Below are 16,576 nucleotides of genomic sequence, written 5' to 3' on the forward strand. Positions count from 1 at the left end.
TAATATAGGATGATCTGGTTTAACAGTAATATCTCATCCAGATCAACGTTGCTTTTCTCTGCTCCTCTCTTGCTTCAAATCTTTTGCAGTAATGTTTCATAAAATATGAGATCATTTTATTTGCATGTGCAAATTATTTGTTTTCATTGCTGTGTTGTAAACATTTCGAAATAATGCTCAAAAACAATTTTAAAAAATGAGTTTTCAGTACAAATTAAACAAAATTATTCAATCAGACTTGCAGTGTAAAAAAAGAAAACAAGAGTTAATAAATGAATAAACTAATTCGAAGGAAATTAAGTCAAGGCAAAAACGAAAAGTATATAGAATGTGATGTAGAATTTTATAGTCTTTGTTTTAGTGCATTTTTTGAATAAAAATAATTGCAAAAGTGTGACTTGTTTCCTTTTTTTACTTGGCATGTTTTTAGCCTTTGTGATGAAAGAAGTGTGACATCTGGTGGTTGTTTTAAGAATAGCATTTTTGTAAGGATCTATAAATAAAGTGTCTGTTCTATCTGTATGTATTGTCTAGCCCAGATAAGTCTATGTAAGAGGGTCAGCAGTTTTAAGACAAATCTGCCTGCTATTCCGATGAACCAGTAACCACATGAATAATAATGTAATCATACTTAAAGGTAATTCTGTTTTTTTTTGTTATCTTGACAGGCTGAGGTGATTTTTTGTAGATAGTAAAATGGATTGAAGAAAAACATATTGTCATTGCATGTTAGTAAGCAAGCAACATGACTGACATTTAATGCAATAATGTCTCAAAGAAACTATGCACACCGTCAACGTTAAACTCCACTCTACGTCTAAAGAGAAAGTTAGTGTAATGCTCCTACAAAAACATTTACTCTTTCAAAATTAATCTAAATGAGCGTTTAAAAAACTTAACACCTGTTTTTGTGGAACTTTTTGACTGGCAAAAATGGATACTGCTAACAATGTGACAAATATCCCAATTGCTGTCCAAATTTGGGACCTAAAATTTACCAGATAAATAGTGTGTTACAGAAACCTTCAGACAAAAACACACAAAGGCCAGCACCACCAAAATAAAAGTAGGTAAAATACAGTTTTTTTGTATAAATGCATTGATTGAAGGTATTTTTCAAAGATGGCTCCACCTTAATGTTGTTGATGGAACACATTTGACAATTTAGACATCGAAAAACATCTCTTTTCATGTTTTTTGCCTTTTATCCTTTACAATCAAACTTTTTTTCCCCAACATTTTTTTGATAAAACTAGCAATTAATGACCTAAAGTTTGGTTACTTCAAGTTTGTCAACATGAACAATTAAAACTGAGTTTTATAAACATCTCAAAAGGCAAAACAAAAAAGGTAATAAAAAAAAAGGTGTTCATGACACTTGAACAACAACATGAACAACATCTTAGGTTAAAGCTTAGTTGTTTCATCACTTCTTAACTTGTAGAATTTAAACATTATTCGTTTTTAGACGTCATGCTCTGGGAGTGCCGTCTGCATGTTCCCCTTCTCTTCTGGAGCCTCGTTGGAGATTTCTTCATACGTGCGTCGGTACAAATTCCGAGTGAACAGACCGATGAGGAACATCTCCATTATCATGATCTGCTGACTCAGCACTGAAGAACAGAGACAATTAAAAACCAACCCACAATGATCAGACTGGAAAATAAACAGCAGAAATGTTTCTTACTGGATCCACGGGCCTGGGAGGAGAACGGGGGAGAGCAGGCGATGCTTCCATTTAAGGCCAAGATGTTGATAATTGCTGTCTGCAGCTGACTCAGAACCAGTATGATCTATGGATGGAATAAAGAATCCATTATTTACACTCACATTTAATTGTGAAGATATTTGTCAGTCATTGATTCTGCAAGTTGTCACACTGAAAATGAAAGATATTTGTAATGTTCACGATGATACACTTTAACTGTGAGACAGAATGTGAAAAAAAAACTCCAGGGAATCATATTCAACATTTTTAAAATTAATTAATTTGCATAAAATAAGTATTTATCAGCTACAAACAAGCAGACATGTTAATTCTTTTTTTTCTTTTTTCTTTTCAAATTTCTTCTATCCTTCACTAATGACCTGTATTAATGTCCCCTGTTTGAACTGATTACCTGTACAGAAGACACCTGTCCACACACTTAAACACTCAGACTAGAACCTCTCCCCCTGACCAAGACCAGAGTTGACCCACCGTAACCCTTGTGCTATCCTGTCGTATCACTTTAACATTGGGAGTTGGGTCATCTAGACCCACTAGACAGTGCGCTGAACCTTTTTTCTTCTTATTTTATCTTATTTGAGAACCTCACTGGCTTCCATTAATTACATGAAATCTTTCCACCTTTATCCACCTTTGTCATGGTAGGAAGAACATGTCAGTGTAAGGGTGGGGTCATCTAAGATAGCACAAGGGTTAAGTGCCACTCCAATCATCTTTTCATCTATTTTCAATGTGTTCCCAGTGGTCTTTTAATTATGATTATGCCATTTTTAAACTAAATAAAAAAAACCTGTGTCGTTTTTTGAACATAGTATTTGCAGAACAGCAGAAGTTCATTAGAAATTTGCCTCTGAATTGTGGACGGGTCGACGTTGCTGAGAATTCAGAGCATGGAACCTGCAGCCCGCCTAATGTATTTTCTACGACACAATAAAGTTCTTCTACAACTGGCATTTATTTGTCTGCGCCTAATTTTTCTACATGATTTGAATAAACAAATACTCAGAAATGCAGTTTTGAGATACATTTTGATAATATATGTCCTTCAACATCAGAAAAATGCGACAAGAACATGTTAATAACACCAAAAACACTAGCCTCACAATTAGAAAACAAGGAGCAAGAAAATATGAAGCAATTAGAGTTGACTCACTTGGTAAAAAGCGTACTTGGGTATTAGTTTGACACTTCGCAGGTAGTTTTTAGTATTCATGAAAATGACACCAACAGGCCAAAGAGAAAAGACGAGGAGGACACCAATAAAAGGGTTGATCCAAATGGTTGCACAAGTGATGCTTAGCTAAAAGACAAAATACATTGTTATTTTATTGACACCTCTGGGAAAACTGATTCATAGGACAAATAAATAAATACAAAAACCTACATCAGCAAGATCAAAGTTGCCGTTGGTCCACAGCACAACAGAAAGGATGGAGAGTGCAGTTTTTAGGATGGCATACTGCAGAGCCCCAAGCTTTAGAATGAACAGCATGCGTCTGCAGAATCATAACGCAAAGACAGAACAGCAGGAGTGTAATTTACCATTTAAAAGAATTGAAAGGATATAAAGCAAATGATGATTATTTAATATAGTGAAAATGACAAATGATTGCATTTTGTTTTCCGTGACTGGATGGATCTACCTGGACATGGGGACCCAGGGTAAACAGAGACAGCAGCAGCAACACGGTCCTGTGCTGATCTTGAAGGGTTTACTAGAGAAGCGGTTTAGAAAAGCATGTGTGCCTCCCAGCTCCTCGATCATCAGAACAATGACTTTATACACCACAACTGCAAAATAACTTGACGTAAAAAATATTGCGTTATAATTCTTAGAAAAGGCCACTTTCAATATTTTTAATTTTTCTTTTTTTTTATAAGATTTTATCTTGTCAACATGGACTTGTACAGTCAACATTCTGCTGCAATTTAATTTTTCTATTTAAATCTTAAAAACACATTATTTTATGAGAGTTAAACATTTTTACATTTTTCAATGTTTTTCTTAGTCCAAAGAAAACCCATAGACAGAAAAAGTAAAAGATCCATGGAAAATTATCACTAAACAAAAATGGTTAAAAGGGATTATTGTGTCGTTTTGGGAGATTTGCACTTCCCATAAAGTGTCTGCCTTTACGGGGTGCCAAATGTAAAAGTTCAGCCTCTTAAAATTAGCTCACAGTTTATTACTTTTTGTCCCATTTTTACCACTTTTACGTCAGACAGAATGCAAACAAGTTTTACATGTGTCAGTTTAAAGCATGGGAGTTTAAAACTAAAGCCTGCATTAAGTGCACAAATCCTCATGTTAAAATGTACAAATTAAATTGCATTAAAGTGCAGAATGCATCTATCTGTTTTCCATATCTACTAATTCCTGTTTGGGGTTGCAGGGATGCTAGAGCCTGCCCAACTGCTGCTGGAGGAAGGCAGGGTGCATCCTGCACAGTTTGCCCATCTATTGAAGGGTAACATGAAGACGAACGACCACATAGTCACATTCATATACCCCTTATTTTACCCCCATTATTGACATTATTTACATCTATTTTTAGTGTGTAGAGTGTAATTTATATCTAACATTCGTCATTTATTTTTATAGTCATGATTTAGGTTTGGTTTACCTATTTAATATTTACCTATACAAATTATAACTGACAGTTTGGCTTAAATTCAACACAACATTTGAGTTAAGAATCACTATTATTCTACATAAATTGATTCTGCAGTTAAATTTAAATTAAACATATAGATTCATAGTCAAATGTTCTTTTTCTTAGGCAAAATGTATATTTGTATTTAGAATTGAAATCAAACATTTACATTATAATATTTACTACTTTAATTAGCTTTAAACTAAAACATATAGCACTACGTTCACTGATTTAAATGTCATGATAATGGTACAAATGTAAGAAAAGTTGGTTAAATCCAATGAAACTGTGAGTTTATTTTAAGTAGCGGAATTTACATTTGGCGCCCTACAACTGTTAGTACAATGATTTAACAGGTATATAAACTAAATTATGATCTTTTACTCTATAGTCACTCAAGGTTCAGGTTTTCATTGCTTTGTTCATCTGAGGTCATTAAACTGAGGCAGATTTTATTGCAAACACGTGAGCCACACATTTTTCCATATAATAAAGTTCCTAAAGACATTTTCTACAGATAAAGAAAAATGATCATCACTAGTTCCTTCCTAAGGACGGAAAAAGATCCAAATATCAATACAACATCCTATCTAAAAAAATATTTTTTTTGCGTTTTGGAAAGCAATGGGAACATTTGTGTCACACTCGATCCTTAAGGATTTGTTTGTGAAAATAATTAAATAACTGACTGCGTGAGGAGCTATTTTGCAAGTGAAATGTCTGTAAGAAGAAAAGAAAAACATACCTGTTAGACGTCATGTCAGTGAACATGACAGCACGAGGGATCCACATTCCTAAGCAAGCCATGGTGGCAATGACCTGAAAAATGAATGAATGAATGAATGAATGAATGAATGAATGAATGAATGAATGAATGAATGAATGAATGAATGAATGAATGAATGAATGAATGAATGAATAAATTACAGTCTCAAAATAAAAGCAAGAGTAATAAAGAGTAAAAAAAGCAAGAGCAATAAAAAAGGAACATGGGTTTTATTAATGTGCTTATAACCACATATACCAGAGTTGTTTTTTTTATATCAAGTAACCAATGAAACTAATCTAATAAAAGAATGCAATATTTATTTCTGAAGTAAACTAGCCAATTTGATTTTGATGTAAATAACCAATTTTGTTTCCCCCGTCCTGGGGGTGGCTGCTTGGGGGAGCGAATTGGTCCTCTATCGATATGGGGCCCTGGAGGTTTGACGGGTTGGGGTCTCCACTGAGGCAATCGCTGGCTGCCTCAGCTGATCGGCTTCCTTGGTCCCATCGAGGCCTGATCAGTTCTCCCAGGGGCGGTGCTTGGGGGCGGGGGCCTGGGCTTGGTCCTGGGGGCGGCGCTTTCTTCGCTCCTCTCTCCTTGTGTGGGGTGTGGGGTGTGGGGTCTGGGGCTTGGGGTGACCCCCTGAGGCGGGGCACCTCGTTGGACCCCCTGGGCGCGCTGGGGAGGCTGCTCTATGGGTCAGGCTGGGGCTTGCGCTCTCTACCCCCTGTGCCCCCCTGCTCTCTGGCGTTGGGGGCCGCTGTGGCGGTCTTTCTCTATCTGCTGTACTGTGCGGGTGTTGGGGGGTCCCGGCTGCCACTGCTGCTGCGGTGGGGGCCTTGGTGGGGGGGCGGCTGGGTTCTCCCCCTCTTTTTACATTCCATTATCCACCCCAGAAGAACAAAAACACTCACTCGAGCACAGGTGCTATCTCACCTTTGCACAGTTTGTGTGACTGAATGAAATGTTTCACATGTGTTAGTCTGAATGCATAAGTAGGTGTGTGTGAATGTTAGTGTTAGTATATCCATGTAGATTTGTTTGTGTGTAAACACTTTTGGAGCCAACAGGTGTGTTTGTAACGTTTGAGTGTGTGTGTGGACAGGCCCCGCCCATTTTTGATTTTTCATGCATCTTAACCCTTGTGCTATCCTAGGCACTTTACCATTGGGAGTTGGGTCATCTAGACCCCCTAGACAGTGCTCTGAACCTTTTTTCTTCAATGATTTATGATCTTCACTGGTGTCCATGGATTACATGAAATCTTTCCACCTTTATCCACCTTTGTCATGGTAGGAGTAACAGATCAATGCAAGGGTGGGGTCACCTAAGATAGCACAAGGGTTAACCTGTCAGTTGTGATTATAAAGCTCCAGCAACTTGTTGCTTTCTGACGCTTCATGATCTTACCCTCCCTACTATAATCACCCCTCTACTCCCCCTTCCCCCCCTTATCTATCATCCCTCTCTCTACTTTCCTCCTTTTCTTTCCCGTCCGGTCCAACAAAAAATATTTACAAATATAATTAATATGAATAAAGTTTAGGTGAAATTACAAAAGGGGTTTATTTAAATATACATCTGGTGTATCATAAGATACGTAACCCCTATTGTAAAAGTAAAATATGGCCAACGAAAAAGGATTTCAGCTTTCATCTGTCTGCTTCGCTGTTGGACAGGACAAGTTGAAAAAAAATAAAAATAAAAAAAATTTAAAAAGTGGACGCAGCTACACCCCACAGCAAAAACCTTTGCACCACACTTGTCCCCCAATTTTTGAGTCAATATTAGCATCAGTATTGACAAAAATTAAGAAATCATCAATACAACAAAAGTTTAAAGTTCTGCAAAAATAACAAAAGTAATAGTTTTTAAATTAAATAAAAACAATAATAATATTAAATTGAGGGCAGCCGTGTTGCAGTGGTAGGGCAGTCGACCCCTGATCGGAATTTTGCAGGTTCTATTCCCGCCTTGCCCGCCCATGTGTCGAAGTGTCCTTGAGCAAGACACTGAGCACCTTGCCCCTTGTGGAAGGTTGGCGCCAGTTGGCGCCAGTTCGGCAGCGGAGCCGCCACCAGTGTTTGAATGTGTGTGTGTGGATGGATGAATGGAACTGTGACTGTAAAGCACCTTCAAGTAAGGCAGACAAGCGCTATGCAAGCATACAGCAATTACCAAAGCTTTTAGAAAATATGTATCTTTGTTTTTCTTTTCATTTGCAAAAGCCTTCCACTATGTTGTATTACCACCCCTCCAAAGTCTTCTACCTACCCACCCCCACTCCATGCCCCTCATAAAAAAATGTAGCTCCGCCCCTGCTGCAATTATAAGAAGAATTACTTCTAATTAAGTTACGTGAAAGGTTTTTAGTTTAGACACATTTGAGAAAAAACAACGGCCAATGGATAAAGTTTGACTTTAGAAGATCTGGTGTTGTGTTTGGAATGCTATTGACAGCACTTAAGGCTTACTGGTGCAGCACCACTTATCCAGATGATGGTTGTCTTCTTGGGATAAGGCAGTTTTTTGTAAACATAGACGCATTGCTCCAGGTACAGCAGCAGGGTGATGCAGGCCATGAATGTGAGCATTGAGTACAGGCAGATTCCAAAGACATCAAGGTCTGATGAAAACAGAGACAGGGAGAGAAAGATGGATGGAATTTGTAGAAAACAGACACATCACACTAAATGAGTATCAAAAATATTATTTAAAAAGATCCTGCCGGATATTACCCATTAATTCAGGACCTCACACTGGTTGATAAGGCATCAGATGATGTGACAAAAAAAACTTACCTTTTATAACATCCATAGCAAGAGGAGGTTCTCCTAAACAAGCTGGATCAATAGTGAAGTTGGTGATATCCTCCATGGTGGACAGGTACTTTCCTTAAAAAAAATCTCACTAAAAATCTGGAAAATAAAAATGTGATTTTCCGTCACATCTGAGTCTCTGGTCGCGGATTTTACCGACAGATTCTACTGCAGCTGCACTCGACTCCGGTGGCTTGAATGCAACGAAAGCAGGACAGGCAGACTACCTCTAGCTCCATAAATTTACGAGAATACATAAGTGAATGTTGCTCATTCATTTACAGAGTTATTGTCAGTAATTAGAGAAACACCAAGGTCAGAGATTTAGTTAAGTGGGTGAGACATGCATGTGTTTCAAGAGGGATGAACTTTGACAAGGTGTGTCTTTTCCTCCATAGTAAAACCAAAAGGGCTAAAAAAGAAAGTCTTACACCGTTGTTTGTTTCCTTTTCATTTGTTGAATAAAGTTTTTCCAAGATTCTAAATGCACTTTTAGGAGTATTGATTTTGCATCTTCAGCAATGTCATGCACAAAATCCCATAAAGGGTTCAAAGGCTTTTGTAGTTTTGTGTCTCTTAAATCGTTATCTGTTGTGAGAGACAACAGATGTTGTAGAGAGAACTTAGTTGAATGCCATTCAGGTTATTCACCTTCCAGGGCCATGGAAGAGTAATACTTTTGACAGTTTTAGTTACCATTCCACACATTTTACCAGAAGGCAGTTAGTATACATACATATTTAAAAAAATATTAAACATTAGCGATCCCTAAATAATATAAACTCACACTCCAAGGTTGATGTCTAAATACTTCTAAAGCAGCAGCTCTGATATTCAATGCAGCACCTACATGCCTCAATTTGCAATTTTTTTCCTTGACTTTGAGTAATAAATATATTTGTTTCAAATACCACAAAGTTTAGTGTGTTTCTAATTAGCCTTATGTGTAAAATATACTATCAGACTTTGAATCTGCTTCAAAACTCTGAATGAAAGGTTCAAGAATGACCAAAATTGAAAAGTAGAACAAAAATCGAACTGAAACATCAAATGTGCACCATTATATGAAGGTCATTCCTATTTGAGATGTTACGTGATGGACAATTACCATTTAAGTCTTTAAGCATATCAAAAAATGTTTGCATTATATGAAAAATATAAAAAACACATTTTGAACAAACATTCTGGTTAGCTTGTGTCTTCATTTGACATACAGCTACTGTTTCCTTCCTTCCTTCTTCCTATAGACAAGTCTTAAAGAGCTTTAAAGGCTGGCGGGAAAAGCTTTCATAAACACTACTGGAAAGGAAAACGGTAGAAGATTCTAATTCTAAAAGTCATCATCAGGAGCTTGCAACAGATTCAAATCAAATGTGTTTTTGGTTGTGTTATTCTAAGGAACACATTTGAGTTTCATTTAATTTAAAAAAAAAATAAAAACTTTCCAATAAATTCTTGCAATTGTTTAAACAAACCTGCTTGTTGTTGCTTTTTGTTGCCAATTTGTATCAGTTTCTTCAGCATAAATTAGTAAATTAGACTATAGAGGAGCTCACCTTTTATGTTTGGTCATACTCCATTGGTTTTTTTCTGTTGGTCTCACTTTTAAAGTTTCAGATTTAAGTTTCCATAGGTTTTGTTTTTTAAAAATGTTGTTTTGTCTTTGTTTCATAGAACTAAACTTTTGCTCTAAAAATATCCACATTCAGTATGTAATAGGAAAAATTTAAAAAATAACATGTTGGCACAGAAGAGAAGCAGGTAACTTTTGATCTTATAAAAGGTTTTTGGCAGGAAAAAAAAACATGACCTAAAAGTAATATTGACAAAGTTAATAACTCTGACAAATTCTGTCATTTTAAGAGAACCGATGCACTAGAATTCACAGCAGCTGCTCTTTGGCTTTGATAAATTTCCCAAGTGTGCCTAAGTAGAAATGAGCACAGGTGTCGCTCAAGACAGATGACCTTAAAATTATAAAAGTTACTTTTACAAAACCAAAAAAATATTTGGGGGGTTAAAAAATATAACTAACATTTAAATAGTGTAAGTAGTTCAACTTAGTATTTTTAAATAAATATTTTAACTTTTGTGGAACACCTTCAGAGCACAACAAGGCATTTTTACAAGAACTTTTTATGCACCAAAAAACTGTTGATAAACAAAAAACAGTAAAAGTTAGGATTTAGGACGTAAGACGGATGAGCTGTCTTCACCCTTCAGGTGAGACAGGCTCCACCCCTTCAATGAGGATGTACAGCATCAGGCAGGTAGAAAATTATTATAAGGAAGGTCAAATAGTTCTTTAAAATGATTTTAATTATCCAGAGATAATATCTGCAGTAAAACAAACAATTTTTGAAGTTCAATAAATCTAATTTATTGTTTTAGGATCACCCTGAATTAGAATATATCAAAAAATCTAGTTATTTACAAATCAGACTTCATTACCAGCTCAAGCTGCCAGGTTAGAAGTTACAGACTCACAGCAGAGGTATGTCTACATAGAAGTGCTTCCAAACACCACTCAGATCATACCCACGCTGTTCTGCACACATGTTAATATCTGACACACATGGATCCACCTCCTAAAATATAAAACATTAAAAAGCATCAAGCACATAGTGCAATGTTAAGAGGCAACTTCACCCTCACAGCTGGTGCTTCCTACCGTTTTGCTTTCATCCTTAAGTCATCAGTTTATTCAGAGTGTAAAATGCAAAAAAAAAAAAATAATAAAAATCAAAAATGTTTTATAACCTAAAAAAAAAAGCATCTTTAAATATAAACTGTAAACTGAGTTTAAGACCATTTGGAATTTGAGCACTGGCCGTAGTAATTGCACATGCAAACAGCAACTGTCTTCCATTAGTTCAGTCATAAATATATATATCTATACATCTTCAGTAGGACTGCTATTTATCAGCTTCAAGACTGTTAGCAAAAAGCTTTGGTAATACTGGTAAAGGATATATAAAGGATATATCTGGAAATAGGTGAATAATTTATGAAATGATACTGTGAAGACATCCACAGGCTTCAAGAAGTACGTAGATACCCTAAAAACAAATATAGAAATGTCTTTAGCTCATTAAAAAAAAGACTAAATCCCAAATGTCTTCTGCTTCAGACTGGTGCAGTCCAGTTTGGTCAGGAAGTCTCTGTCACCATGACGAATGCCCGTTATAGTGCTGAAGTTGGTCCTGCAACAACATTTGAGGACCTTCTGGATGAGGAGAACTCCTGTGGAAGTCCTGAGCTTAAGGCACCAGAGAGACTTTGCAGATGAGCCCGTGACCTGCATAAAGAAAGAAATAACAAACTCTGGAAAACATGAAGACACAAGGACAAACCTCTGAAATCAGAATCCATGTAACCTCTATGGCTTGCAATCCATCATAACAACTACCGCCTGGTCTCCTTCTGAAAAAACATTTTTACAATAAATCATTTTTATAATATGCAAATGAGTATTTAAAAAATAAAAAAAGGTGTTGAATGTACCCGTTTTCTCCTTTGTGTCATCATCTGTGTTAACTTCAACACCAGGACTGTTCTCTCTGTCTGAGGGGCTGTAAATAAAATATAAAAAAAATATTCAAAACATGTTAAATGGACAAAAAAATATTCATTTTAACATAGTGGGGAAAAAAAAGGATACTAGCATTTTGCCATTCTGCTGGAGGACGGTGTTTGCTTGTTCAGGATCAATGTGCACCAATCTGGTGACAAACGAATGTCCATCTCCCTGACTGAAGACATACAAACAACATATGGCTTGGATTTGGGGCCAGTTTGACTTGTTTGTTTTGTTTTTTTGGAGGAATTTCTTTAACGAATGATTTCCGATGTGTATTGTAGATCTGCTTCACCTTGAGAAAATGGGACAAATCCAGTACTTAGCCTGGTCTCCAAACACCTCCACTACATTCCGCCGAAAGCCGAGAGAGAAGCCGTTTTTGTCTGGACCGTTTGGAAAAACAGGAGCCCTGAAGGCCTCTGCAAAAAAAAACAACAACAAAAAGAAAATAACGCTTCCAGGTGTTTGCTAGTTGAAAATGCTAAGAAATGAAATAAAAGCTAGGTGGGCTTGTGGTCTGTTTTTACCTATAGTTGTCCTGTTCTTTCCTACAAGCCATAAATGGTACCCCAGAAGTGACACAACACTGATGAAGAAAAGTGCGGCCACAAAAAACAGGAACAGAATGTGGAATTTGGCGTGCGAGTCATGCAGTTGTTTCTAAAAAACAGAAAAGTCATAATGTTAGAAGATTGCTCAACAATAAAAATGAAAATAAAACATTTCTTATGCTGCTGCCTTAGAGCAGTACTTCCCTTTAGGACATAAAAGAAACAGGACTGTCATCTCATGATGCAGTCAGCATCATGACTACATTACCAGAAATTTATTACAAATTATCAAAAAAAAAAGCAGATCAGCATGCTATATGAACACATCTGGATTGTTAACTAGGCACAGAAAGAAGAATCTTACGGTCCAGAATTTGATGAAATACTGCATGACTGTTGCACAAATCACAGCGCAATACAGGGCGGCGTAGGTCAGGAACAGGACAAAGAACTTGTAGTTTGAGAATCCTACACAGTTATTCACCCTGATGGAAACAAAACAAGTTTGATTAAATCTCCTGCATTAAGAATATGGAAGTCATTTAAATTTCAAAGCTGTTTTATAATTATAACAACAGTTCTTACCAGGGGCAGTGATGGTCCATTTTCAGGACGCACCTTAACAAACAGAAACATCCTGTCAGAGGTCGAGCTAGAGAAATTAAACTTAAATTATTTTTGTCTACTTTTCTAGGGGGACAAAACTTCTACACATGTTTCTGAATCTCATTTGGCTACTTGGGGGGTGGACTCACATTTCACAGGTGGAGCAGTGATGACAGCGGTCAGGTTTGATCACCTGACAGAAGTCACAATATCGAACAGCTGTAAACAGGAAGGAAGACCAGCAGGGTGAGATGCAGCAGTGGGCATAGAGTTTATTTTGGCTTCATGGTGATGTCAGCTAAGGAGGAACTGCCAACAAACATTGGTCATTGTAGCAGTTTTGGAGATTTAAAAAGTACTTTTAGATAACTGGTTTACATTTAAATTGTAAAGATTACATTAAAGCGGGAGCATTGATGTCTGATGGTTATAGTAAGGGAGTGTACTGTGTCAACAGTGTATGAGGACAGTGTTTAAGTACTGTCTGGCGCCATCTGGTGGTCAAGATGAAAACAGTCACAAATTCTACCAATTTCCTGCAAGTGTATCAGAAAGAATTGTTGTGTCTGAATTCTTTCACTATTCACTACTTAGTGCACTTTATATTGTATTCCCCATTTAATAAAGTGGTCAGAATCTATGATTCTAAAATTCAGGGCACTAGAAATTTCCCAGAAGTCTCTGAGAAAAACTAGTGAGCATCAATGCTCAGTAAATTAGAGAATATAGACCACAATATTGCATTTGAGCGATTTTCTACAAGAAAAAAAAAATATTTTAATTTATGTTTTAAAAATCATCAGAGTTTTGATCTTTAGAACACACTTGCTTCATAAATAGTCTTTGTGCATTTTTAATCTACATTAGGTTTTTACCTCTGGAAATCAGTGATGTCAGTGAGCTGTTACTCACTCATTACAATTTGTCAGAATAACCATTCTTGCTCTGATACCTTTTTTTTTAATGTTCTTGTTAATCCTAAAAAATTTTCATGATATTTTTCTTTAGTGGAAGTTATCAAAGTGAGGACTTCCAACAAGCTCCCTACTGATTGGCGAGAGTGGTTGCCATAGAAACATTGAGTCAGACCAACTCTGACCAATCACTGCTTACTGACGCCGTCTGGCTCCAACCTGTTGGCGTCTATAGCATGAGAAGACTGTATTGACTTTATTTTGTTGGAGCTGGAAGTAAACCATTTCCTATGGGTGACCTCACACTCTCTCAGTCCACTTCTCTTATACAGTCAATGATCAGAAATCTAAACAGTTCCCTGGACTTTCATGATCAGCAGAAACTACAATCAAGCCTCAACTTCATAGTAAAAGAGAAAATATGTTTTTAATATAGAATTCCAACCTTCCCTGCAAAAAGAAGCATATAAGAGAACAGAAAACCAACTATAAAAAAACAGATATTTGAAGGATACTTCATACTTAATGACACAAAGTTATTGCAAAATAAAACATAATAACAATCAGCGGTAACAAAGGTGAAATCTAAAGTTTTAGGACATGTTTCAGTGTCAAGTTTAAAATACTATGTCTGTTGGAGTCCTCCTTTTATCATTTTTATTCAAAGCTAAAACGCCTTGACTGGAGGTGACCATAAGAGCCTTACGGACAACGTTTGCTCAGATGCCAAAACTCAATTACTTAAATAACACATCAGCAACTTTTAATGACTAAACAGAAAAGCCTTGTGATGGGCATGAAAGCATTTCTTTTTTTGTTTTCTTCCTCATAGTTTCATTTAGAAAAATAACCATTTTGTAGAGAGTTTTTAATACACAAATAATCCTACCTTTTGACTGTTCTTTATATAGAAAACCATTTATTTAGGGGTTTTATTCACTGATAGTTTTTAATAGTCTTGTAGAAACTAAGCATGGGGGCAAAATGTTGTGAACCCTGCTTGCCAGGAAATCCATGGAGACAACAAGGTACAACTGAGCCTAATTAACTCCCAGCTAGTTCCATAAACACGACACACACCAGGGCACACTCATTACCAGCAGCTACCTATAAGGTGAAGGACAAAAAAATAACAACACACATGCACTAAGATCTGACTTGATTGAGCCATGATTTACATCCATGAAAAACAGGAATCAAACCATTAGAACTTCCTAATTCCTGACAATAAAGGAATGAAACAGGGCTCCTCTGGAGGATTTTGGTCCACTGGGACCAAGAGGCATCAATTTTACTGAGATCCATACCTCCTCCCGCCGTGCGAGTATACACAGGCAGACTCCTCGCAACTTTTTTCAGAATCTCCTGCTGCACCTCAGCTCGCTGCTCCCTCTCGTACAGCTCCTTCTCTGCACTGGGCAGAGCAAACTGACAGGACAAGACAGGAATCAAGGAAACAGTTTAAATGCATGCAATACTCTATAGCTCTGCTGAAACACGTCAAAAATATGTGAACTTACGGCCACGGAAGGTTTGGCTGGTTTGGACCAGATCGTCTTCCAGTACGACCATATAAACATGGCGAAGAACAAATGAAAGACGACCAAATAGCTGACTGTTGAGAAAACACAACAGATAGAATCAGTGTCTGTAATCATTTAAAAGAAACGTCATGAGGCGTGAATACACTAACTTCGTTCCGCATCCTTTGGGATTGTATCTGTGAACAGAGTGAAAGTAAGAGTGAAGTCATTAGGATGCGTGAATACCCCCACCCCCACCCCCAAATGCCCCCCATTCTCTGACAGCATGCGGCAGCAGCCTGGCACGGCCAGCAGTGGCCCACCCATAAAAAGAGCTTTGTTTCAGCAGCAGGAAGGTCCTGCTCTCAACCATCGCACACGTGCCAGCACTAAAAATATGCATTATAGTTAAAAATAAAAAAAGACCTATATAAGTGAATGAATAAATCTAAATAAATTTTTGGAGGTTTCAATAAATAAATAAAAAAAACACCCACAAACAAGTTTAAATCATTGTAAAGCAGCTTTATAAAATGTATTGTTGATAATCTATGAATTATTCATGCTTTTTTTGAATCTCTTCTTTGATTAATCTCCAAATAATCTAATTTAGTTTGAAGAAGAAAAAAAGAATATTTCTGTCAGTTCATAGTAATCATGGATTAGATATTGGAATCATTGCTCAAATCAACATTTATTCATTTATTACACCTAAAGAAATGTGGAAAAATAATATTTAAAAAATTTAAGATATTTCACCTCTTTTTTACAAGAAAGTCTAATCAAATATTAGGGAGTTCTTTAGAATTTTTTTTAAATAAATGTAAACATCAAATGGCAATTATATTTAGTAATAAACGGAAAAACGTTTCTTTTTACTGACGAATGGCTAATGATTTAATAAATAACTAATAAACCATAATCCCATTTTCCACTAAGAGTTATGAACCATTACTTAATATTTAAACTGACCTGATCTGTTAAACATACGTATGGTTCAGACCCGGACATGATTTTATTGTTTACTCTCAACACCGTAAATCTCAACTGTTTTTCTCAGATTATTTAATGGACGGATTTAATTCTCAATTCCCCTTGACGAACTGTCAAAACGTACAAAACCTCTGAAACAACCCAATACGAGGGGTAAAAAAGGACCAAAAAGACCCCCCAAAAAAGAGTGTACTTACACACACACAGCTCCACGACATACGCGTAGTAGGACCAGCCAATTACCAGATTTATAAACAAAACAGGTGTCCAGTTTAGAGCTCGTTTGCAGCACCGGAACGCGTGAGAGGGCGCCATCTTTAATCCGTGTGGACCTTGCCCGGTCGTGACGTCACGGCACAGCTTTAAAACATTAGCCGAAGAGCCACTAGCATCAAGAGAACTCCCTCCTTCATTGGCCGACATGGGCATGCGGCTTTA

The 16,576-nt window shown here is 36.7% G+C and overlaps 2 protein-coding genes across 2 annotated transcripts; both read right to left on the minus strand.

Annotated features, from left to right (window-relative positions):
- Window positions 1-99: 99 nt before the first annotated feature.
- Window positions 100-8,986, minus strand: LOC101162622 (organic solute transporter subunit alpha). Its single transcript, XM_004076427.4, has 8 exons — window positions 7,954-8,986; window positions 7,627-7,778; window positions 5,129-5,202; window positions 3,373-3,531; window positions 3,114-3,225; window positions 2,883-3,029; window positions 1,688-1,793; window positions 100-1,613 (listed from the first exon to the last, which is right to left on the minus strand). Exons 1-8 carry the CDS (start codon window positions 8,027-8,029, stop codon window positions 1,465-1,467), a joined length of 975 nt encoding a protein of 324 aa, XP_004076475.1. The 5' UTR covers window positions 8,030-8,986; the 3' UTR covers window positions 100-1,464.
- A 1,283-nt stretch (window positions 8,987-10,269) lies between these two features.
- LOC101162389 (probable palmitoyltransferase ZDHHC20) lies at window positions 10,270-16,483 on the minus strand. Its single transcript, XM_011483482.3, has 13 exons — window positions 16,336-16,483; window positions 15,316-15,342; window positions 15,143-15,237; window positions 14,930-15,050; window positions 12,858-12,927; window positions 12,688-12,720; window positions 12,467-12,587; window positions 12,079-12,211; window positions 11,844-11,970; window positions 11,637-11,723; window positions 11,476-11,543; window positions 11,349-11,394; window positions 10,270-11,269 (listed from the first exon to the last, which is right to left on the minus strand). The coding sequence occupies exons 1-12, from the start codon at window positions 16,451-16,453 to the stop codon at window positions 11,351-11,353; spliced, it is 1,044 nt and encodes a 347-aa protein (XP_011481784.1). The 5' UTR covers window positions 16,454-16,483; the 3' UTR covers window positions 10,270-11,269; window positions 11,349-11,350.
- Between the last annotated feature and the right edge of the window lie 93 nt (window positions 16,484-16,576).

Source organism: Oryzias latipes, chromosome 14, assembly GCF_002234675.1.
Source record: "Oryzias latipes chromosome 14, ASM223467v1".
NCBI classification, from domain to species: domain Eukaryota; kingdom Metazoa; phylum Chordata; class Actinopteri; order Beloniformes; family Adrianichthyidae; genus Oryzias; species Oryzias latipes.

Coding starts and splice junctions, on each gene's coding strand:
- LOC101162622 (XM_004076427.4), bottom strand. CDS start 8,029: ATGGAGGATATCACCAACTTCACTATTGATCCAGCTTGTTTAGGAGAA. Junction 5,203..7,626: donor GGATAAGTGGTGCTGCACCA/GTAAGCCTTAAG, acceptor TTCATTTTTCAG/GTCATTGCCACCATGGCTTG. Junction 3,030..3,113: donor GCAACTTTGATCTTGCTGAT/GTAGGTTTTTGT, acceptor TTTGTCTTTTAG/CTAAGCATCACTTGTGCAAC.
- LOC101162389 (XM_011483482.3), bottom strand. CDS start 16,453: ATGGCGCCCTCTCACGCGTTCCGGTGCTGCAAACGAGCTCTAAACTGG. Junction 15,238..15,315: donor CCCAAAGGATGCGGAACGAA/GTTAGTGTATTC, acceptor TTTTCTCAACAG/TCAGCTATTTGGTCGTCTTT. Junction 11,724..11,843: donor ATTTGTCCCATTTTCTCAAG/GTGAAGCAGATC, acceptor GTATGTCTTCAG/TCAGGGAGATGGACATTCGT.